We start from the raw sequence: 23166 nt of genomic DNA on the forward strand, positions 1-23166 counted from the left end.
GGGGGTGGAGAGATGGAAGGACGTCAACCTCTAAACCGCCCCCCATGCCGCGCCGCATCGCCCAATCCCCCCCCATCCCGGGCCTACCTCACTGCACCACCAGTTCCTGCACCATCACCATCACCACCGTTCCAGCACAAGCCCTGGTCAGCAGTATCACCATCACAAGGACCAGGAGAGGAGCAGCGCACAACACCAACAGGGAAGTCCACTGCACCTTCCACCACTTACACATGTACACAGCACTGACCCACTTCCTACCTTCACCAGAACAACACCACACACAACCCACAGCCGAACCAGCCGTCTCTGCCAGCACCACCAGCACCAGGATGACCAACATCACTGGGTCACAGGGAAGTACTGATCACCCGCCTGACACCAAAATGCACACCTACACAAACCATGCACACCTCCCTTCTCTCACTCCCCTGGTCCGGCTAGCCTCGTGAAGGGCTACAGGAGTCTGAGCCTGGTGGGCTGGGCCGGATGCGCCGGTGGTGGGGCGGGTCGGGTGAGTCGGGTGTGTGGGGTCCCTCGGGGGAGGGAGGTGGGGGAGCCACGGCTTTGCACTGGTGGGCAAACTGGATAGTAGTCGCTCTATAACTAGAGGGCTGCAGGGGAATTTTCCTGGATGCACAGCCACAGGTTTTTTACCCTTGCCTCCTACCGACACTGGAACCTGGACAATGAACACAGAACACTGAACACTGAACACTACACTGAACACTACACTGAACACTGAGCACTTTAGTTAGTTGAATGTAAATGTTGGTTGTTGTTGAATGTAATGTCTGATTGTCTGAAATGTCTGAAAATGTCTAAAATGTCTAAAATGTCTGATTGTGTGTAACTGGTTCTCGAACACACCACCCCCCAGGATGAGTGTGAATCCTGTAACGTGGGTGTGAGACATTTGCCTGTGAAAATATGGTCAGTCCATAATATGATGTCATTCAGGTTATAGGTCAGGGGGGAGTCACAGACCACAAGAAAGCCATCTTGGAATGACCATATGGCCTAAACAAAGAGTAATGGGCCAGTTTCACAGACAAGGTTTAAGCCTAATCCTGGACTAAAAAGCATCTTCAATGGAGATTTTACATTGAAAGTGTGATTTAGTCCAGGACTAGGCTTAAGCCTTGTCTGTGAAACCGGCCCATAAAATCCTAGCCCCGCCCCCCCCTCTCATAGCCAGGAGAATCTAAAGGCAGATTATACAGATCCATACATTCTATACAGTTTATGTGTGTATGTGCGTTGTCAAAATATACCACACTATGTTAAACATCCAGTAGACCTGGTCCCATTCCCTGTCTGTAGCAGGGCAGAGTGAACCCCATTTCCAATTTGCTGGTCTATTTTATACCCCCCAGCCTCTCCTATGTGGAGACAAACAGATTTAGTTTTCAATTAACCACACCATACATCAAGAGTCCCATTCAACACAACTATTATTTACATTGACTTTTCCTTTTGTCAACATAATACTTTGTAATGATCTCTATGAGTAGTTTAACACAACAGAAATTGGATTTATACTTTTATCAATTTAAACCCCCCCTACTCAACCACACTTGGCATGTCCCACTGCTCCCCCGTCTACAAGTGGGTTGGACTCCTCTACCTATGTAACGCCCACTGAGTCCAGACCCACTGCCAAATGCAGGAGAGAAGAGATGAGAAAACACACAGTTTGCTACGTCCCAAAATGTCTCTGCTTCGTTATTTAACTGTTTGCATGTATTATACAATGTGAGTAAATATCAGGATGATTATATGTACAATGCCCACGGAGATATTACTATCACCAACGCAGGAAGACCTGGCAGCATCATGGCTGAAACGCTGCAGTGAAACAGGAGACAGACCAGGCACGCGGGAAGGTATTTTGACTGGGGGTGCTGAGGTGCTGTCTATATACGCTACAGGGAAAAAAATTGCCAGGGAAAAAATTATAACGATTTCTCTCCCTCCCTCCCTCCCTCCCTCTCGCTGATTGCTCGTTCGCTCACACGCACACAGTGGCATAACGACGGGCCCCAATGCACGCGCAATAATAGTTAAGCACGCACGCACCCACACACTACAAAGACGTAACGTTAAATATTTTACCAACAATGTGTTGGAATTTACAGTAATTTCCACTCAGCTCACAGTGTCCCACAATGTCCACAAACATGATGTTGACCATTATTACAGACAGCACTCCATGTCGATTGTTATTGCCTCTTAACGGAAGCCCTTCGCTGCCGAAGAATCGGATGGATCTGAATATCAGTTCTAATACGTTTCTGGCCGTCTGTTGCTCTTTCTCAACAACGTCCGACAGTAGAGCATTAATGGGAGTGTTGTTAAGCGAAGCAAGCAACTGCATCAGCATCTTCTTCCAACTCCACTTCAATTGTTCTGGCTGATTTAGCATTTTTGCTAAAGAACTCAGAGATTCCCTAGCAAGATATGACCATGTGATCACTAACATTAAAACTAACAAACACATTTTTACATTTATTACAAAAAACACATTTATTTTTATTCCCAAAAGCAACAATAGTTATTATATTGTTTTAAATTATTGTTTGAATAATATTTTTATTTTTTAAATTCAGGCAGGAGGAGCTCCTTCTGCCTGCCGCTAGGGGGTGCTGCAGCACCCTCAGCACCCCCCTTCCCGCGTCCCTGAGACAGACTACAATGAAGACGCACAGATCCAAACACAATTCAATGTAACCCCAACGCCCAGGTGCAACCTAAATACTAGGAAATGTTATGTTCATGCATGTAATGTTACTGTTTGGTCATGTATATTAACATAGGGCATGGGGCTTCCCCGTGACAGTACTGTCTTCTTTTTTCATTACAGCTTTGATGCCCAGATGGGATGGGAAGGAACTACACCGAAGTCCCACTAGAATGCTTTATAGACTATAATGATAAATGCATACACACGGACACAACATCATTTTTTTTACCATTCTATTATTGTATTGCCATTCCGAACACAGCCAATGTCTTCACGCCCGAACCAAATGGTCTTCACGCCGGTTCGGACATGAAGAACGCCTCCGGCCGGAGCGGGATATACTTGAGCTGTACTGCGATTTACCTCACGTCAAACCCACCAATCCCTAGCTGCGTTGTTTGGTTGCCTTGACTACCCGTATGTTACGACAACCCGGAAGTCCTGTGTGTTGACAGTTGACAGCAGTTTGACAGCTCGTGATTTCATCATTTTAACTGATAAAACGAATATTTTGCATTCATTAGGAATCTGCCAGAAAAACGGGCATTTTATTAATGTAAAGCGGAATGTTTTTGCGCAGTTTCAACATCAGCAGGACGGTCAGAGCTGCCGTTCATTCAGTAAGCTAAGCTAGAAGCTAACCCTAATACGAGGCTAGCCAGCTAGCTGCATGTCTATGGTAGCGTGGCTGCTAGAAGCTACATGTCTATGGTCGCCGGGCAGGTCGCGTGTACAGCCAGCCCTCCGCTCCCAGCGTCTCTCTGTCAGCCGCCATGAAGCTCCGCGCGTGTGTCTTCGCCTCCTGGTGTATGGTGTTCCAGGTGTTCGCCGTCGCGTTGTTCCTGCGGGGTTTCTTCCCGGTTCCCATCAAGTCCTCCTCCCCCCGGAGCAGCCTGGCGAACCTGCCGGCCGAGCCAGGTGGGCTTCACGCTGACCTTTAACCTTTTACCCTAACCCTTCACCCTGACCTTTAACCTTTCACCCTAACCCTGACCTTTCGCCCTAACCTTTTATCCTAACTGAGTGTGTGTGTGTGTGTGTGTGTGTGTGTGTGTGTGTGTGTATGTATATGTGTGTATGTATGTATGTGTGTGTGTGTGTGTGTGTACTGCAGGGACTTCAGCTAACGCGTCCTCCACCGCCCCGCCCCCCCAGCTGTTCAGGAGGGTGGTGGTGATGCTGGTGGACGCGCTGAGGGAGGACTTCCTGTTTGGAGCCAGCGGGGGGAAGTGGATGCCGTACACCAGACAGCTGGTGGAGCGAGGGACGTCCCACAGCTACGTGGCCAAGGCCCGAGCCCCCACCGTCACCATGCCCAGGATCAAGGTCTGACCTGACCCTGACCCTAACCTGACCTGACCCTAACATGACCCTGACCCTAACATGACCCTGACCTGACCCCAGTGTTTACTCTATATGCATTGACTTGTGGCGGCCCGCCACAAATAGATTCTCTCCGCCACTAATTCATTCAGTCCACTAAGGCCGTGTTCACACGTGACTTCTTTTTTTAGAAAGAAGCGCAGCCTTCACCGCCATTTGAGCGCTTCTGCGCGAGTATTCTGTAACCTTAACAACAGGATTCTATCCTAACCGTCATACATTGTAACCGTTATCATACCTTGTATAACGTATACTGTTATCGTCTACTTGTTCAACAAGTTGTGTATACTGTAGCATTTAATAATGGCGAATAAAATGCAACTACTTGCATTAGCTTTAGCGTTTGAGGAGGAGGAGGTTGCTCTGGAACAACCACGGCGCCGTTTATGGATGCATGACATCCTCCACAATTGGGAGTCGCAGGGGGCTTTATGCAACCTGGTCCAGGAGCTCCGCCTAGACGATGCTAGGTTCAAGTCCTTATTCCGCCTGGACAAGAGCCAGTTTGAGGACAGTTTGAATACGGTATTCGGATAGCACGAATAACGAGATTTAAACAGATACAGATTCTATCCGAAGTTGCTCGATATTATTCAGAAAAAAACCACGATTGATATGATGGCTGCGTTCGTAAATTCTCTCTGAGAGTGCCGGAGGGCATACTGGGCTCAACGTAATAAAGTTATTTGATTGGACAAGAGGCATTCCATGACTGCTGTTTTTTTTACACAAATTTGTTTTTTCTTTACACAAATTCGGGTTATTATTGAAAATCCTAGTAAACAACACATGTAACTCACTAAAACTTACCCAAGAACACAGCAGCAGGTCTGTCTGCAGACGACTGTGCCATGAATAGTGAACTGCTGTGGAGATCAATGTCTGAAATTCCGTTGTCTTCTTCGTCAGATTCGGAGTTCCTGTTATGTATAGTCCAATATGAGTTCAAATAATTGCCCACTGTCGATATTTCTGCCTGCTTTTGAAATTCTGTTGATAGCATTAGCGAGAGCTTCAGCATCCATTTTGTCAACAAACAGGTCCACACGCACATGGCTACTTAAATACAGTTGGGGTGGATGTGGCTACACACTAATACCCCCCACCCGACTTTGCTAACTTAATGTAGGTATTTAGTGAATGTAAAACTATTGGTTATGATATCGAGTGGGTTCTTCATCGCTTCATTTGTCGCCCTATGCCAAAAACCGAGACTGCAAAAAAAAAGACTTGTTTGGCTTGATTGTGAGATTTCACAATTGCAAAACAAGGCTTCCCTTTATCTCCCCGAGACTACGACTATTACCAAGTCTATCGCTGGGTATATTTGCAAGGACCTTCGCCTGTACAGTGTTGTGGAAAATTAAGGTTTCTGCCGAATGCGTGCAAGTTTAAAAAGGTGAGCGCCCCTAATGTGGAAAATCCTGAAGGAAACACTGGACCCTGAGCCTAACCTGACTCTGACCTGACCCTAACATGACCCTGACCCTGACCTGACCCTGACCTGACCCTAACCTGACCTGACCCGACCCTAACATGACCCTAACCTGACCCTGACCTGACCCTAACATGACCTGACCCTAACCTGACCATGACCTGACCCTAACCCTGACCCTAACATGACCTGACCCTAACCCTAACACACACACACACACACACACACGCACGCACGTACACACACATCATTATCATCACCATCATGTATTAATGAATGTGTGTGTGTGTGTGTGTGTGTGTGTGTGTGTGACAGGCCCTGACTACAGGCAGTGTCCCAGGGTTCATAGACGTGGTGATGAACCTGAACTCTGCAGCTCTGCAGGAGGACAACCTGCTGTCCCAGGCCAGGCAGGCCGGGCGGCCAATCATCTTCTACGGGGACGACACTTGGCTCCGCCTCTTCCCCAAGCACTTCCTGGAGTCTGACGGCACCACGTCCTTCTTCGTCTCCGACTACACTGAGGTCAGCTGACCTGTCTGTCTGACCTGTCTGTCTGCCTGTCTGACCTGTCTGTCTATCTGTCTGACCTGTCTGTCTGACCTGTCTGTGTGTGTGTAGGTGGACAGTAACGTGAGTCGTCACCTGGACCAGGTGCTGGTCAGGGAGGACTGGCAGGTTCTGGTGCTGCACTACCTGGGCCTGGACCACATCGGCCACCTCAGCGGGCCTCACAGCTCCCTGGTACCACCCAAGCTGCTGGAGATGGACGAGGCCCTGAAGAAGATCCACCAGGCCCTGCTCTCCACGGTCTGTCTGTCTGTCTGCCTGACTGTCTGTCTGCCTTCCTGTCTGTCTGCCTGCTTGCCTGCCTGCCTGTCTGTCTGTCTGTTTGCCTGTCTGCCTGTCTGTCTGCCTTCCTGTCTGCCTGCCTGCCTGTCTGCCTGTCTGTCTGTCTGCCTGTCTGCCTGCCTGTCTGCCTGTCTGCCTGTCTGTCTGTCTGTCTGTCTGTCTGCCTCTCTACGGTCTGTCTGCCTGCCTGTCTGTCTGTCATCTGTCTGCCCCTCTGTACGGTCTGTCTGCCTGCCTGTCTGTCTGTCTGCCTCTCTACGGTCTGTCTGCCTGCCTGTCTGTCTGTCTGCCTCTCTATCGTCTGTCCGTCTGTCTGCCTGTCTGTCTGTCTATCTGTCTGTCTGTCTGCCTGTCTGACCTGTCTGCCTGCCTGCTTGCCTGCCTGCCTGCCTGTCTGTCTGTCTTTCTGCCTGTCTGTCTGTCTGACCTATCTGCCTGCCTGCCTACCTGTCTGTCTGTCTGTCCATTATAGCCCACCATTATAGCCTCCGTTATAGCCCACCATTATAGCCCTCCAGGGTAGAACCAAGGGGCTACATAGCCCTTTTTAAGGACCAGACTCCGAAGAGAACCACAACACTCCATGTTATGAAATGTATGTGTGTGTGATGTGATGTGTGTGTGATGTGATGTGTGTGTGTGTGTGTGTGTGTGTGTGTGTGTGTGTGTAGGAGGGAGGCCCCTCTCTGCTGGTGCTGTGTGGGGACCACGGCATGACAGAGACAGGAAGTCACGGAGGCTCTTCTGACCCCGAGGTCAACACCCCCCTGGTGCTCATCAGCCCTGCCTTCCCCCGGAGAGGTACACACACACACACACACACACACACACACACACACACCCCTGGTGCTCATCAGCCCTGCCTTCCCCCGGAGAGGTACACACACACACACACACACACACACACACACACACACACACCCCTGGTGCTCATCAGCCCTGCCTTACCCGGAGAGGTACACACACACACGCACACGCACACACACACACACACACACCCCTGGTGCTCATCAGCCCAGCCTTACCCGGAGAGGTACACACACACATGGGCGTCACCACCATATATTTGGGGGGGGACGTGTCCCCCCCACCTTTGAAACAAGGTCGTTTGGACCCCCCCACATTTGCCATCAAAAATATGTTGCATGACTGGTCAGCGTTATTTTCATTGCTTCACAATCAAATCCGTTCCACTTTATGAGTAGGGGATTGCCCATATCCAGAAATCCACTCCGCGTTTTACTTCTGTTTTTAACACGGCAGCAGCAGCAGCATCAGACACGCACGCAGATTCAAAACATTCAGACTGAGGCAAGACGATATTTAGATCATCCACCAAGATGGATATAAGGACATTTTTTTCTAAGAAGAGAAAAGTAAGTCAAAGTCATCCAAGTTTTCCCGTGAGTGGCCAAACAGCAACATTGCGTTCTCCCAAGGTCAAACACAGCCAGCTTTTCTGATAAGAATGTTAGCACCTTATGAGACATTCTCTGTATTAGCAATATAATTAGCATAGCCTACTAGCAACCAAATACGAGCTAGATCAGCTATATGGCACTAGCAGTTTTGTTAGGCATTACTAGTGCGGTTAGACATGTTTAAATGCAGAACAGACACAGGTGAAATGTCATCAAAAGCACAGAATGGCGACAAACACCTCACAGTGCTTACCTGTCCTGTCATTATTGCATCTCCTGCCCGTGTTCATTGCCCTGAGCATTTGCACTATTTAATTTGGCCATTGCACCCACCCAAAGAATCAATTTTGCATCTGATTGCTTGAGCTAGGGTTAAAAAAGAAGAAGAAAACACCTGTTCCATTTATTTTTCTATTTCTAAAATGCTTGTGATTGTATTTTTTGTATTGATGATTGTATTTCTATGTCAAATGTTCTATTAGAGAAAAACAATATGAACAAGTGCTCAATGCATCCCCATTTCTCCTGCTATAGGTGGTTGAGAGTGAGAGTGAGTCAGAGGCAGGGCCAGCTAAGGAAAATTTAGCATTGCTTATTATTATTAAATATTATTATTATTAATAATAATATTAATATTAATAATATTTTCACAATCTTCTAATGCCCAGTCCCTCAGTCTATACCAACTTTTGCAAAGGCATAATTTAGCATGCCTGAAAGCATGAAAGTTTACTGTGAATTATGAAAATTGATAATCTAATTAAATGAATGGACAATTTCATTCTTATTTTAATTTCTAGGAACAGGAGACATTAGATACGGAAGAGAGAGGGGGAAACATTGAGAATGAAGAGAGAGAGACCCATTCTGATGGAGATGCAAGAGAGAGGGATGTTGAAAGAGAGGAGGGTGAGAGAAGCCAGTCTGAGAGAGACGAGGGTGAGAGGAGCCAGCCTGAGAGAGAGGAGGGTGAGAGGAGCCAGCCTGAGAAAGAGGAGGGTGAGAGGAGCCAGCCTGAGAGAGACGAGGGAGAGGATGTGTACCACAAGGCAAATCAACCTGACCCGAGAGTCATTCCACCCCAACGTCTGCTGAACAAGACTCTTACCTTTCAGGAAAAATGGTTTAGGGACTTTCCTTGGGTTCATTATGTGCCAAATGCTGGGGGCGTGTTTTGTTTCTATTGTAAAGAAGCATTCAAAGGGCAGGCAAGCCCTCTTGCGAAAAATGTGGATCTAGCCTTTGTGGTTTCTGGTTTTAAAAACTGGAAAAAGGCCATTGAAAAATTTCAAGCCCATGAAAATAGTCATGCACACAAAGTTGCTGTTACAACTTACACACACCTTCACAGGACAATAGAAACACAGTTATCATCAGTTAAGATGCAGCAGCAAAGAGAGGCCAGATCTTGTTTGCTGAAAATAATGCAATCAGTTCGTTTACTTGCCCGTCAGGGTCTAGCATTACGTGGACATGAGAGTGATGGGGGAAACTGTGTTCAGCTACTGAAGCTTAGAGCAGGGGATGATGAGGTTCTAAAGCGTTGGCTCAGTAAGGTTTGTCACCATTACACAAGTCCAGAAATGCAGAATGAGATGCTAACTATTATGGGCAACTCCGTTCTGAAAAATATATCAAAGGAAATACATGAGGTGTCCACACTCATGTACTCCATCATAATTGATGGAGTACAAGATTTGTCTGGGAATGAACAAGAGGCCATATGCCTACGCTATGTAGATAGTGATTTGCTACCTCATGAGGAGTTTTTGGGCCTCTATCAAGTCTCCTCAACAACAGGGAAAGAGTTGGCTCGGATGGCAACTGATGTCCTCCTTCGATTGAACCTGCCCTTATCCTGCCTTCGCGGTCAGAGCTATGATGGGGCAGCCAATATGGCAGGTGGAGCTAAAGGCGTTCAGGCAGTCATAAAAGAAACACAACCTCTTGCTCTCTACGTTCATTGTGGTCCTCATTGCATTAATCTGGTGACTCAGACAGCCTGTAGCACAAGCACTATTGTGTCTGATGCGCTGGATTTAGTCCACAAACTTGGCAATCTGTACCATCTATCTGGGAAATACAAAACCATATTTAAGGAGGTTGCCCAGTCGGAAGCAGGGAGTTTCAGAACTCTGAGGCCCCTCTGCCCCACACGATGGCTCATGAGGGTGGTAGCTATCCAGGCAGTTGTAGACCAATACGAAAATATTTTGGTCAGTCTTGAGGAAATGGCACATGGCTCCTCTGACACTTGCATAACTGCAAGAGGGCTTCTGGAGAGGTTTCAGAAGGGGCAGGTTTTGCTTAGCCTGATTATGGCCCTTGAAGTTCTAAAAGAACTTGAATGTCTCAACCGCTCCCTTCAAAGCAAGACAGTAAGTGTCTCAGGGATGCTGGCTGCGGTTGATTGTGTGAAAAACACAATTCGGGTAAAGAGATGTGATGAAAAATGTCATCAGATATACACCAAAGCCTGTGACATGATCCAGGAGTTGGACATAGAGGCTATCCAGACTCCTCATATCCGGAGACCCCCAAAGCGCTTCACAGGAAATGCACCAGCATTTAGGCCTACCTCCCCTGAGGAGTTCTACAGGATAGAATTCTTCAAAATGCTGGATGTAGTGGAGATCCAGTTGACAAGGCGCTTTGACCAAAGCAGCTTCGAAACACTCAGTCTACTGGAAAGAGTGTTAATAACTGGAAAGGTGGAGGATGTGGATGTGGTCCGTTCGTACCCAGAACTAGACCGTCATTCATTGGAGGTACAGCTAGCCATGTTCAAACTTCAGTATCCCTGCAGCACAGTCAGTGAAGTGGTGGATACACTGAGAGCTATGCTGCCAGAGGTTCGAGGTCTGTTCACTCAAGTAGAGGTGTTGGTCAGGCTTCTTCTTGTTGTGCCATGCTCCTCAGCAGAGGCTGAGAGAAGTTTTAGTGCCTTAAGAAGGCTCAAGACGTGGCTGCGCTCTTCAATGTCTCAAAAGCGCTTGAACAATGTGGCTGTTTGCCACATCCACCAAGAGCATCTTGACAAACTTGACTTAAAGGAGATTTGCCAGTCATTTGTGTCTGCAAATGACAAAAGAGGTCACACTTTTGGAGCCTTTGTATGATGTCTTATGTTCTAATTGTAGAAATCCTGCTGTATGCATGGTACAGATAATAGAGGAGAAATATGATTATAGGAGGAGATATGGAACATTTAATGAAAGGACAAAAAAGGGGAATCTTTGAAATGTTGGGGAAAGAATGGAGTAAAAGCAAGTCTTTAACAGGTTGTATTGAGTTATAGTTGAATGTTCTGCAATGCACTGAAGAGGGCTAAGTTTGATTGTAATAGGCTCTGAGTAGCCTAGGTACATATTTTATGTTTCCTCATAACTTTTTTTTCAATTTGTTGACTCAAAGTTACCTCATTCTTTTCTAATTCACCCTTTGATTATTTTTGAATCTTCATATTTAATAAAGTACCTAAAAAGTGCCAAGTGTCAGTGTCAGGCCTCTGTGAGTTAAACCAAAACATATTAGTAGTCAGTAATTGCAGACCATGCCAGCTCCAAGGAAAAACAAAGAAAGAGGGAGATTATTTTGGGTGTAAAACGCACCAGAATGCAGGAAATTGAATCTACTATTTAAAAAAATTCGGGGGGAGGACCCCCAGACCCCCCGGAAAATAAGTGTCCCCCCCACATTCCAAAAGCTGCTGACGCCCATGCACACACACACGCACACGCACACACACACACACACACACCCCTGGTGCTCATCAGCCCTGCCTTCCCCAGGAGAGGTACAAGAAATCAATCAAAAGAGAATCAAGTTTTGCACCACTGACTTTCCATCTTTTGTCAGGTGCACCAAATACAATTGTCTCTGTTTTGTCCTGGTTTAGTTCCATGCAGAGGTTGAATAGGAGATACCAAGGTTTGATCCTTGGGGAACCTCACATGTCACCAGTCTGACAATCTGTTCTCATTCCCTCTCATTTCACCTGTGTGTATGTGTGTGTGTGGTGTGTGGTGTGTGTGGTGTGTGGTGTGTGGTGTGTGTGTGTGTGGTGTGTGGTGTGTGGTGTGTGTATGTGTGTGTGTGGTGTGTGGTGTGTGGTGTGTGGTGTGTGTGTGTGTGGTGTGTGGTGTGTGTGTGTGTGTGTGTGTGTGTGTGTGTGTGTGTGTAGAGGGCATGGTGCCCCCCCCCACCGTGCAGCAGGTTGACCTGGCCCCCACCCTGGCTGTTGCGCTGGGTTTGCCCGTGCCCCAGGGCAGCGTGGGACGCATGCTGCCGGTCGTCATGGAGACGGCCTCGCTGAGGGACAAACTGAGGCTGCTGCACCTGAACGCCCATCAGCTGAGCTGCCTGCTCACGCACACACACCCAGGTACACACACACACACACACACACACACACACACACACACACACACACCAAGGTACAGACACACACCCAGGTACACACACAGGTACAGACACATACCCAGGTACACACACACCCAGGTACACACACACACCCAGGTACACACACACACACACACACACACACACAGGTACACACACACAAACACACACACACAAACACACACACACACACACACACACACACACACACACAGGTACAGACACACACACCCAGGTACACACACACATCCAGGCACACACACACACCTAACGGTAACCATGTTGAATCTACAGAAGGCTTTTGACACGGTGGACCATCATATTATTTTCTCTAAGCTGAGGAGTCTGGGTCTAAATCAGATGTCAGTTGAATGGTTTGAATCATACTTAACTGACAGATCTCAGATGTGTGATGTTGAGGGGACCCTGTCAGGGGCCATGGAGGTGTGGGGTGCCCCAGGGGTCCATTCTAATTTATGTCAATGACATGCCGGCAGTTGTGGGGTGCAAACTTTTGCTATATGCAGATGATTCAGTTCTCCTGGTTTCAGGAAAGGACCCAAAGGGGATAGAGGAAGCCTTGAGCAGAGAACTTGCATTGGTAAGGGAGTGGTTCATTGACAATAAACTGTTGTTACATCTCGGTAAAACCGAATAAATTTTTTGGGGGTCAAATCAAAAGCTACAAAAAGTTGATAGGATCAGAATAACCTGTGCAGTGCATTTTGACTACGCATGTTCAGCCTGGTTTAGTGGTCTCTCAGCTAAGCTAAAACACAAGTTACAGGTAATGCGAAATAACATAATCCGTACATGTTGAACGCTCCCTCCAGAACCCATATTGGGGTACCAGAATTTAGAGCAGTCAACATGTTTCCAGTAGAGCAGCGCATGAACAGCTCAAGCTGAAACCTCTGTTCAGGGTCATAAATGGGTCTGCCCCCAGCTTACCTGAGCAGTCAAGTTGGGATGGTGCACTCCCGGCATGAGCATAATACTAGAGCCAGTGTACGCTCTTGCACAGTGGCTAGGGTGAACAGCACTGCCGCTCGGATCTCTTTTTATTATTCAGGGTTTTTATTATGGAACAGTCTCCCTCTGACAGTTAAGGTAGCGCCATCTCTAAATGTTTTTACTGGTCAGGTCATGGTACATCTCTGGAAGAAAGTTTTCCACAGGCATTAGGCTTTGATTTTACAACTATACAATGCATACACCTAGCCTTACACACTTACACGCACATAGTCATAAACACTCCTACCCATACACATACACACTGCAGTGTTTCCCCTAGGTTTGCTGCCTTGGGGGGGTGGCATGGACCGTGGCATGGACCCCCCCCCCCCAGGGGGTAAGACCCTGCCTCATACCAGCGTCATGTCCAGGGGTGTACTTGTACATTAAGCCGCCTCACGCTACGGAAACAGGAGATAGGCTCCTGCCCTATGGGCCATTAGGCTCCAAAACCATTGGTTCTCAAGGCTACTTACTTATGTGGTCTTGACTACCTGTCCACTTTCTCACCTGGTTCTTGCTCTCTCTCTCTCTGGTGTGCCGACACCATCCTGCTCTCTCTCCTTCTCTCCCTCCCTACCCTCCTCTCTCCCTTTTGCTGTCAACCAAAAGGTAAACAAAACAGCCAGAGTATTTATAATCTAATAAGAGGCATAAATTGATCCATATCAATTTATAACATAATTATAATTGAATATTGGATTGCTGTGGGCAATCCAGTCAGATAATCATGTCATTTTGACTTTACTCTCTCACCTGAAAAATGTTTGTATGTCCAACTATAAAAAAACAGACATTTCCAATGCTTCAATCAACTGTCCATGTACTGTAAATATGCCATTATGGTATTACCATGAAGCCCAACTCTAGCAGAATAAGAAAGATAGTATATCTACTTTAAGTAAAATAATAAAGTGCCTCCAGTTAGCTCTTTAGCTGGCAAGTGTGCAAGGAGACTAGCTCATCTCATCACCTCTGAGCTAGCTAGCTTGCTAGTTCTTTGACACTATTTACACTATGGAACTATAGTCAGACACTTTCTAGTCACGATAATAACGACCAATTTTAACCAACTTTCTCTGTCAGAACACTCAGCAATTATATTTGCTAACGTTTGAACTTGCTTACTTTCAATCTGCAGACATCACAGCCGGCAAAAACTCTCGCGTCTCGCGCGCACACTTGCGCAAAATCTTGTATTATTCTCCAGCGCTGGCACAGCGCGAAGTGTGGAGATAGGTCTGGCTATGCGAGACTACGGCGGACTAACGTTACCAACGAGCCTATGGGCTTGCCACTCGCCAGATTCGGGTTGGGTTTAAAAAACGTGGATATTTTAGCCTGCTTGTCAGATGTTTGGTGTCTACGTCCGTAATAATTCCTCTTTCTTGGGGGGGCGGGGGTTCCGTTGGGAGGGCGGCCCGCCCCCCCAAGGCAATGGTAGGGGAAACACTGCACTGTTAGCACTTTTGTGTAAAGAATGACAAACTCTATTCTGATTGTATCTTGTATGTTCTTGTGTATTGTATGCTCTTTGTATGTTTTTTGGTGTATTGTTTTTGTATGTTCTTGTCTACCAGCGAGGACCACTTTGGAAACAAGTGTTTCAGTGCTTTTACGTGCTATCCTCTGGGATGTACTGTACTGTCTGTACTTTTTACCCAAATAAAAATCTATCATTAAAAAAAAAACACCAGGCAAGGCAAAGCAAGTTAATTTGTGTAGCACATTTCATACAACAGAGGCAATTCAAAGTGCTTTACATACATTATTAAAATACAGCAAGAGGAGCATAGTAAGAAATTAAAAATGACAATGAATAAAAGCAAATATAAGAAGTAAATAATAATAATAATAATACATTAGACTTATATAGCGCTTTTCTAGACACTCAAAGACACTTTACAAACTGAAAAGATCGAGTAGTAATAATAAAAAGAAACAAAAAATAAATAAAAGAAAGTATAGGGGCCTAATTAAGGTAGTACTGGGGACACATGGGAAGGGGAGGGGGAGAGGGTTAACTGGTGAAAGCGAGCTTGAAGAGGTGGGTTTTGAGAGCCTGTTTAAATGGTGGCAGGGTGTTGGCCTGTCTGATGTGGTTGGGGAGGGCGTTCCACAGGGACGGGACTGCGGCTGAAAAGGCCCTGTCACCCCAGGTCCGGAGCTTGGTCCTGGTGGTTTTGAGGGCGGTTTGGTCGTCAAACCTGAGGCAACGGGAGGGGGTGTGGAGAGGGACGAGGTCGGCAAGGTAGGAGGGCGCCAGATTGTTGATGGCTTTGTAAGTGGTGAGTAGGATTTTGAATTGGATCCTGTATTTGACCGGGAGCCAATGTAGGTTTTGGAGGACAGGGGTGATGTGGTCACGGCGGCGAGTGGAGGTGAGCAGACGGGCAGCAGAGTTCTGGACATATTGGAATTTGTTTAGGATGTTATTAGGCAAACCGTAGAGGATGCTGTAGCAGTAGTCGAGTCGGGAAGTTCTGAGGATGAGGATGAGTGTGGATGAGTGTTTCAGCAGCAGAAAAAGGACAGGGAAGGTCAGATGCAGGCAATGTTCCTGAGGTGGAATTATGCAGATTTAGTGACCTGGTTGGCATGGGGAAGGAACGAGAGGGTATGGTCAAAGATGATGCCGAGATAAATAGATAAACATTCAATAAGACAATAGTTTATGGATAAAAACATTGATAGAAGTGTTTGTGTTTAATCATAACTGCTGCAAAACATGAAGGTTTTTAGATTTAAATATTTTTAGGGTTTGGGCCTGTTTGATTTCTTCAGGGAGTTTGTTCCAGGAGCATGCGGCAGTGTGACTGAAAGCTGCTGCACCGTGTTTCACATCAACTCACCACTCAGTGGCGCTCCCTCCCTCCCTCCCACCCTCCCTCCATCCCCCCTCCCACCCTCCCTGCCTCCCTCACTCCTCCTCCCCCCTCCCTCCTCCCTCCCCCCCCCCCCCCTCCCTCCCTCCCTCCCTCCCACAGAGTCAGCCTTGGAGCAGTTCAGGATGGCAGAGCGCTCCCATGGTAACTGGGTGAGGCTGTATCTGGAGGGTAACAACTCTGAGGTGCTCGGTAACCTTGGCAACAAGGTGATGAACACGTACCTGCAGGCGCTCGCTGCTATGAGCTCCGCCCTCAACCGTCACCTAGGCAACTACGACATGTACTCCGTCCTGGTCGCCATGGTGATCACTATACAGGTACCCCACACCTAACGCTAACACACACACACACATGATGTCTTTGGTATTAACATGTTGTGCTGCTCTGAGTTCAGTTGTGTCACCTTACTGAGGCCAACATGTATTGACTAGCTCACTAATCTGACCAGCTTAAATACCTGTTCTACTGGCAAAACCCCCAAATCAAATTTATAGTCAGGTTTGTTATATAATTTCGTGGGAATTTTTTGGGGATTTGCTAATCTATACATTTTTGGAAAGGGCATTGTATGAGGAATCAGAAAATATATGTTTCCATTTGCACAGATGTCTGAAAGGCGGCCATCTTGGCATTTAAGAAATGGCCGCCATAATACACACGTTTTGTAATATCTTGGCTTCTAAATAAGCTAGAACATTTTAACTGCTAAACCTACATTTTCAGGGTCAAGGAATCCAATGGTTGTAGTTACAAAGCTATTTTTTGTATTCTTTTTTTTTTTTATATCATCACATAAAAATGTGTAACTTATACTTTAAGAAATTGTCGTTTTTCTATTACTTCCATACGTGAGTCCACAGACCACAGTATGATCACGACAACCTCCTGCATTAGATAGTCTCGATGTTATGATTTAAACTTTTGTTGGCTTTTTGGGGGGATTTGCTAATCTATACATTTTTGGATGTTATGGCAACAGCCAGCAACCAGTAAGGCAATACAGAGGCAGGTAAATCTTTAGCCTAATGGCATATTTAATGATCTTCTTTCGGCGTATGGGTAGTTGTTTTCCTCTCCACTCCACCATGCTCGGGGCCGAGGGGCTACCCTTTTACCACCCCGAGACCTGGTTGAGGGGCTCACCCGGGCTATATTTCTGGACACCCCTCCAGAAGCCATGTCATCGTCTCGTCATCTAGTACCGACAGAATATGCATCCCGTTGGGTGGGTGGTACACCAGGCAATCCAGGATAATATGGTCTGCGGTTTGGTCCTCTGCGCCACACTCGCACAACGCATTTGGGGCCAAGCCCCATCTGTGCATTGATGAGCGGAAACGCCCGATGCCGGTCCGGAGACGATTGAGCCTCACCCAGGATAGCCTTGGCAAGTCCATCCCGAGGGGCTCAGGGCCGGCGACTGGGATATGGTCGCGGAGTTTGGAGGTGTTTGCCTCCCACTCCGCGCGCCACATATAATCCGCCCATCCTGCCGCACTGATGTTGAGATCTCTGCATTGCTGCCTGAGATCCTGTGCGGCAGGCACAAATGGGTGTCTCGACTTGAGACGCCGGGAGGGCTCCGCTGTTATAGTGAGCCTATCGTGGAGCAGATGGTTATTAAGCTCCACGGCCCGGCAGGCGAGACGTGCTGTGGCTCCCATGCGGCGGAGGCCTGCGGGCTGGATGCCTGCTAGGGTGGGAAGGTTGTCCACGGGGGTAGGACGCAGGCATCCTGTCACAAACCGCAAGGCTTCGTTTATAGGCGAGTCGATGAGGCGGGTGTGGGCACTGCGACACCATACTGGGGCGCAGTATTCACTAGTTGAATAAAGGAGGGCTAGGGCTGCCGTGTGCAAGGTCTTTGCGCCGGCGCCCCAGCCTGAGCCAACCAGTCGCCTCATCAACGCCACACGAGCTGTTAACTTCTTGCGCAGTGACTCGAGGTGCCGGCGAAACGTGAGCGTCCTGTCCAATGTCACGCCGAGATAGATTGGCTCAGCGGAACATGGCAGGGGAGTTCCATCTAGGTATACTCTAAGCTCACATTTAGCCTCCCTGTTGTTAAGGTGGAAGGCAGCCGACACCGTCTTTGCCTCGCTAAGCTTCAATCTCCATTTCCGGAAGTATGCCACTAGTGTCTGCATGTCCTGGCTCAGAATCCCCTCCACAGACTGCCAATTTCCAGCAGAGTACACAACTGCGAGGTCGTCTGCGTAGGCGTACTTCCGCGAGAGTGTGTTGGGCAGGTCATAGGTGTAGATATTATAGAGGAGGGGGGCCAGGACCGATCCCTGAGGGACGCCGTTCTTAAGGCGTCGAAGCCTGCTTAGCTGTCCGCAACCGGTGGTAAGGGTAAAGCTGCGGTTACGGATGAGCTCCATGATCATTCTGTCCATGTGCCTGTCCGGCAGCAGGCGGAGCAGCTTGCAGGTGAGGCTGCGATGCCATACGGTATCGTAGGCAGCCGTCAGGTCTATAAAGACGGCCCCGTCTTGAGGATCTTGAAGGGGATGCATAACAGAGAGATGGGACGGTAACTCTTAGGGTCCCCTTCAGGCTTATTCGGTTTAGGGATCGCAACAACTAGGGCTCTTCGCCAGATTTTGGGGATCTTGAGTTGGCGCAAACAGGAAGTGAGGAACGCTCTCAGGCAGGACTTCAAGGCGGGTGCGGCATGGAGAATAAGCTCCGTATATCATATTTAATGATAAAAATAGGGAATGAAACAAAATAAATGAATGGGAGGAATGTGGGGAGTGTATGGTGTGCTGGTTGTTCTGTTTGTGGGATGTGTATTTACTCTATGTGTAATGACAGGCGGGTTGTGTCTCTTGACTATGTATAAGCGTTTATGCTATGTGTGATGTGATATGTGAATGGCGAGTCCAATGCGTGCCAATGTGAGCTGGGCTGTTAGATTAGTTCATCATCATCACTTTCGTGCGTCACAGCTTGGGAATCGTCATCGTTCTGGCACTGGCTGCTGCACATGTCGGTACAGGCTAAGTTCTTAGCTCTGCATGAACATCTGCCAGAAGAACAGTCAGTTTTGCATTTGCATTGTACCATCTCAATGATGGACTTTGGGGCTGGGAGGACGTCTGTGGTTGTTGGTTTAAGCATGCCATCCTCATGTTTGGAGTACCAATTTTGCAGGGGATCCAATTAGCCTATGGATCCTGCAGAGCAATGGCTGCCTGTGCCCATATACTTTTTTTTTTAAGAAGAAGAATACAAAAAATTGCTTTGTAACTCCAACCATTGGATTCATTGACCCTGAAAATGTAGGTTTAGCAGTTAAAATCAATGTTCTAGCTTATTTAGAAGCCAAGATATTACAAAACGTGTGTATTATGGCGGCCATTTTGTAAATGCCAAGATGACCGCCTTTCAGACATCTGTGCAAATGGAAACATATATTTTCTGATTCCTCATACAATGCCCTTTCCAAAAATGTATAGATTAGCAAATCCCCAAAAAATTCCCACGAAAGTTTAAATTGAAACATAGTGAACCTGACTATTAGGGCCATCAGGCTTCAGAGACAATCGATTAAGTTAAATTAACTTCACTTACTTCACCTAGAAAACAGATGTGTCACCTCACTGAGTCCAAAATGTATAGGTGGTGTGTGTGTGTGTGTGTATAAGCCTAGAGGAAGCCTTCATGACTATGGTCATGAAATACCAGCAGCTTGTAGATACCATCTCAGAGCTAGGCTATAGGTGTACGCTATTAGTCTTTATATTTGGCAGTCTTGGACATGTGCACAGATTGGTTGTCAGAGGACTACGTCTACTGGGAATGTCCAAGGGAGAAGCAAAAAGGCTCAGCAAGTATTGCTCTGTCTCTGCGATTATTGGCAGCCGCCATATATGGCGGAGACGGTGTTACTTGTACCTGTGAGTCTTGTCCTGTTGTATGTGAAAGACATTGTCCATGTCTGTTTGTGAATGCATCCCATCTGTGCCTTCAGTATTTGTGTCCCTGTATACTTGTTTCTATGTGGACATAAATAAATGATTAAAATGTGTGTGTGTGTGTGTGTGTGTGTGTAGCTCCTCCTCCTGCTCCTGCTGGCGGCCCCGGAGGCGCTGGGCGGGGCGGCAGAGGTGGATCTCCCAGTATCCTCTCTGCTCTCGCTGCCCTTCTTCCTGCTGCTGCTGCTAGTGTCCTCCGTGCATGTGAGTGTGTGCACGTCCGGCCCCGCCTCCTCCTGCCTCTGCAGCCTGTCCTGGGGCGCAGCCGCCGGCGGCGTGGCCTTCTGCTCCGCCCTGCTCTGTGTCGTCGTCTCCATGGCGACCCGGAGGCTGGCCCCGGGAGCAAAGGCCTCTGGGAAGGTGAGTCCTCCTCTTCCATCCACTGGATCACTATAATACCTACTGTACTTTCTCTCCCCCTCTTTCTCTCTCCTTCTCTCTCTCTCCTTCTCTCTCTCTCTCCTTCTCTCTATCCCTCCTTCTCTCTCTCTCTACCTCCTCTCTCTCTCTCTCTCCATCTCTCTCTCTCTCCATCTCTCTCTCTCCCACCTTCTCTCTCTCTCCTTCTCTCTCTCCTTCTCTCTCTGCTTCTCTCCTTCTCTGTCTCTCCCTCCTTCTCTCTCTCCCTCCTCTCTCTCCCTCCTCTCTCTCTCCCCATCTCTCTCTCTCCCACCTTCTCTCTCTCTCCTTCTCTCTCTCTCCCTCCTCTCTCTCTCTCTCTCCCTCTCTCTCCCTGTCTCTCTCTCTCTCCATCTCCTCCCTCCCTCCTTCTCTCTCTCCCTCCTTCTCTCTCTCTTCCCCTCTCTCTCCCTCTCTCACTATCCCTTATCCCTTTCTCTCTCAATTTTTCAAATGTACATTTATTGGCATCATGGGAAACATAAATTGACATTGCCAAAGCAAGTGTGAAGATAAAAACAAAAAGAATGTAATGTACATAGGATTAAAGGTATAGTAGAATAGAGTTGGGCGCGCCCAACGCCTGGGTGATTTCAACATCCAGTCAGAGAAGCTTCTCTTATCTGGAGTACTTGATCTTCTCCTCTCCTTCAGCTTCCTTATGGCGCCGCACATGGCAGCCGTGGTTTTACAGTTTGTTGTGTTCTGTCTGCACTGCTGTCTGTCCTGTGTTGTTTTGTTTGCATTGCATTTAGAAATGCTCTTACTGTAACGCCAAATCAAATTCCTATATGTGTATGCTTAATGTGTATGCATAAATGGCAATAAACGTTATCTCATCTCATCTCATCTCACCCTGTCCCGCTCTCCTCCGACTCATAAGGCAGGCAATCAGCTTGACCTTGTCTTCACCAAATCCTCCCATACCTCTAACCTTACTGTTACCACTCTCCCAGTTTCTGATCATCACTTTGTATGCTTCTCCCTTCCCCTCAAAACCACCTCTTCCCTGTCAGTCTCTAACCACCTTGTACCCTCTCGTCGCAACCTGCGTGCCCTCTCCCCCACCACCCTCTCTTCTTCTGTCTTATCCTCCCTACCCTCTGTTGAATCCTTCTCCCCTCTATCCACTGACTCAGCATCCTCCACCCTCCTGTCCGCTCTCACCTCATCATTCGACACCCTCTCCACTAATCTTGAAGCCAGCACGTTCCTCTCCACATGCTCCCTGGCTCTCTGAAACACTACATGCTTGTAGAATAGTGCTCAGGGCAGCTGGGAGGAAATGGAGAAAAACCAGCCTCCCTGATGACCTTAGCCTTTTTCACCCTCTCTTCTCCAACTACACCTCCTCTTCTTCAGCTGCTAAAGCATCCTACTATCATTCCAAAATACACCGGTATCCCTCTATCGTCCCCCTCCAAAACCCTTGAACGTGCTGCATCTAAACAATTCACTGACTCTCTCCAGAAGACAGAACATCTGGACCCCCATCAATCTGGATTCAAGGCTGGGCACTCCACCGAGACTGCTCTCCTTGCTGTCACGGAAGCCCTCCACTCTGCTCAAGCTTCCTCCCTCTCCTCTGTTCTCATTCTCCTGGACCTGTCTGCTGCCTTCGACACAGTCAACCACAAGATCCTTCTCTCCATCCTCTCAGAACTGGGCATCTCTGGCACTGCACACTCCTGGTTTGCTTCCTACCTGGCGGGTCGCTCCTACCAGGTGACTTGGAGAGAATCATTATCATCTCCACGAACCCTCACTACTGGGGTACCCCAGGGCTCTGTTTTAGGGCCCCTACTGTTCTCCTTCTATACCAAGTCTCTTGGCTCTGTAATCTCTTGTCACGGATTCTCCTACCACAGCTACGCACATGACACTCAGCTCTTCTTGTCCTTCCCCCCCTCTGACCTACATGTGTCAACACGTGTCTCTGCATGTCTCACTGACATCTCTACATGGATGTCAGCCCACCATCTCAAGCTCAACATTAACAAAACTGAGCTACTTTTCATCCCTGGGAAAGCCTGCCTTCTCCCCAGACAGGGAGGGGGTTATCGCAGAGGAGAATATCGCAGCGACAGCACGTTCCTGCAGGTTCTTCCTTTACAACATCAGAAGGATACGACCATTCCTTACCAGAGAAGCAGCGCAACTCTTGGTCCAGTCACTGGTCATCTCCCGCCTTGACTACTGCAATGCACTCCTGGCGGGCTCCCCGCCTCCGCCATCAGACCTCTGCAGCTCATCCAGAATGCTGCTGCCCGTCTGGTGTTAAACATCCCAAATTTTCGCACCCTTCACTGGCTCCCAATAGCAGCTCGCATCAGATTCAAGACCCTGGTGCTTACCTACCAGGCAGCTAAAGGGATAGCCCCTGCATACTTGCAGGCAATGATCACCCCCCAAACTTCAGACGCTCCTCCACCTCTGCTGGCCAACTGGCCCCACCACCTCTACGCCAACACGGCGGTCACGTCTCTTCACTACACTGGCTCCCTGCTGGTGGAATGAGCTTCCCACGGCTGTCAGAACTGCAGAGTCACTACCCATCTTCCGTCGGAGACTGAAGACCTCCATCTCTTCAGGCTACACCATAACATTACCACCCCCCAGCACTGCGTCTCCTGAGACACCTGCTTTT

The 23166-nt window shown here is 48.0% G+C and overlaps 1 protein-coding gene across 1 annotated transcript in view; it reads left to right on the top strand.

Annotated features, from left to right (window-relative positions):
- Positions 1-3544: 3544 nt before the first annotated feature.
- Positions 3545-23166, top strand: part of pigg (phosphatidylinositol glycan anchor biosynthesis class G (EMM blood group)) — a gene marked incomplete at its 3' end in the record, with an annotated part of 29610 nt that continues 9988 nt past the window's right edge. Inside the window, exons 1-8 of the mRNA XM_080524796.1 lie at positions 3545-3661; positions 3858-4069; positions 5877-6086; positions 6183-6371; positions 7085-7214; positions 12018-12218; positions 16237-16454; positions 20199-20480. Coding sequence (XP_080380922.1) covers positions 3553-3661; positions 3858-4069; positions 5877-6086; positions 6183-6371; positions 7085-7214; positions 12018-12218; positions 16237-16454; positions 20199-20480 — 1551 coding nt within the window. The 5' untranslated portion in view covers positions 3545-3552. The remainder of the gene's footprint in view (positions 3662-3857; positions 4070-5876; positions 6087-6182; positions 6372-7084; positions 7215-12017; positions 12219-16236; positions 16455-20198; positions 20481-23166) is intronic.

The sequence above is a fragment of the Nansenia antarctica genome (genome assembly GCF_963989245.1).
Source record: "Nansenia antarctica genome assembly, chromosome: 1".
NCBI lineage: Eukaryota > Metazoa > Chordata > Actinopteri > Argentiniformes > Microstomatidae > Nansenia > Nansenia antarctica.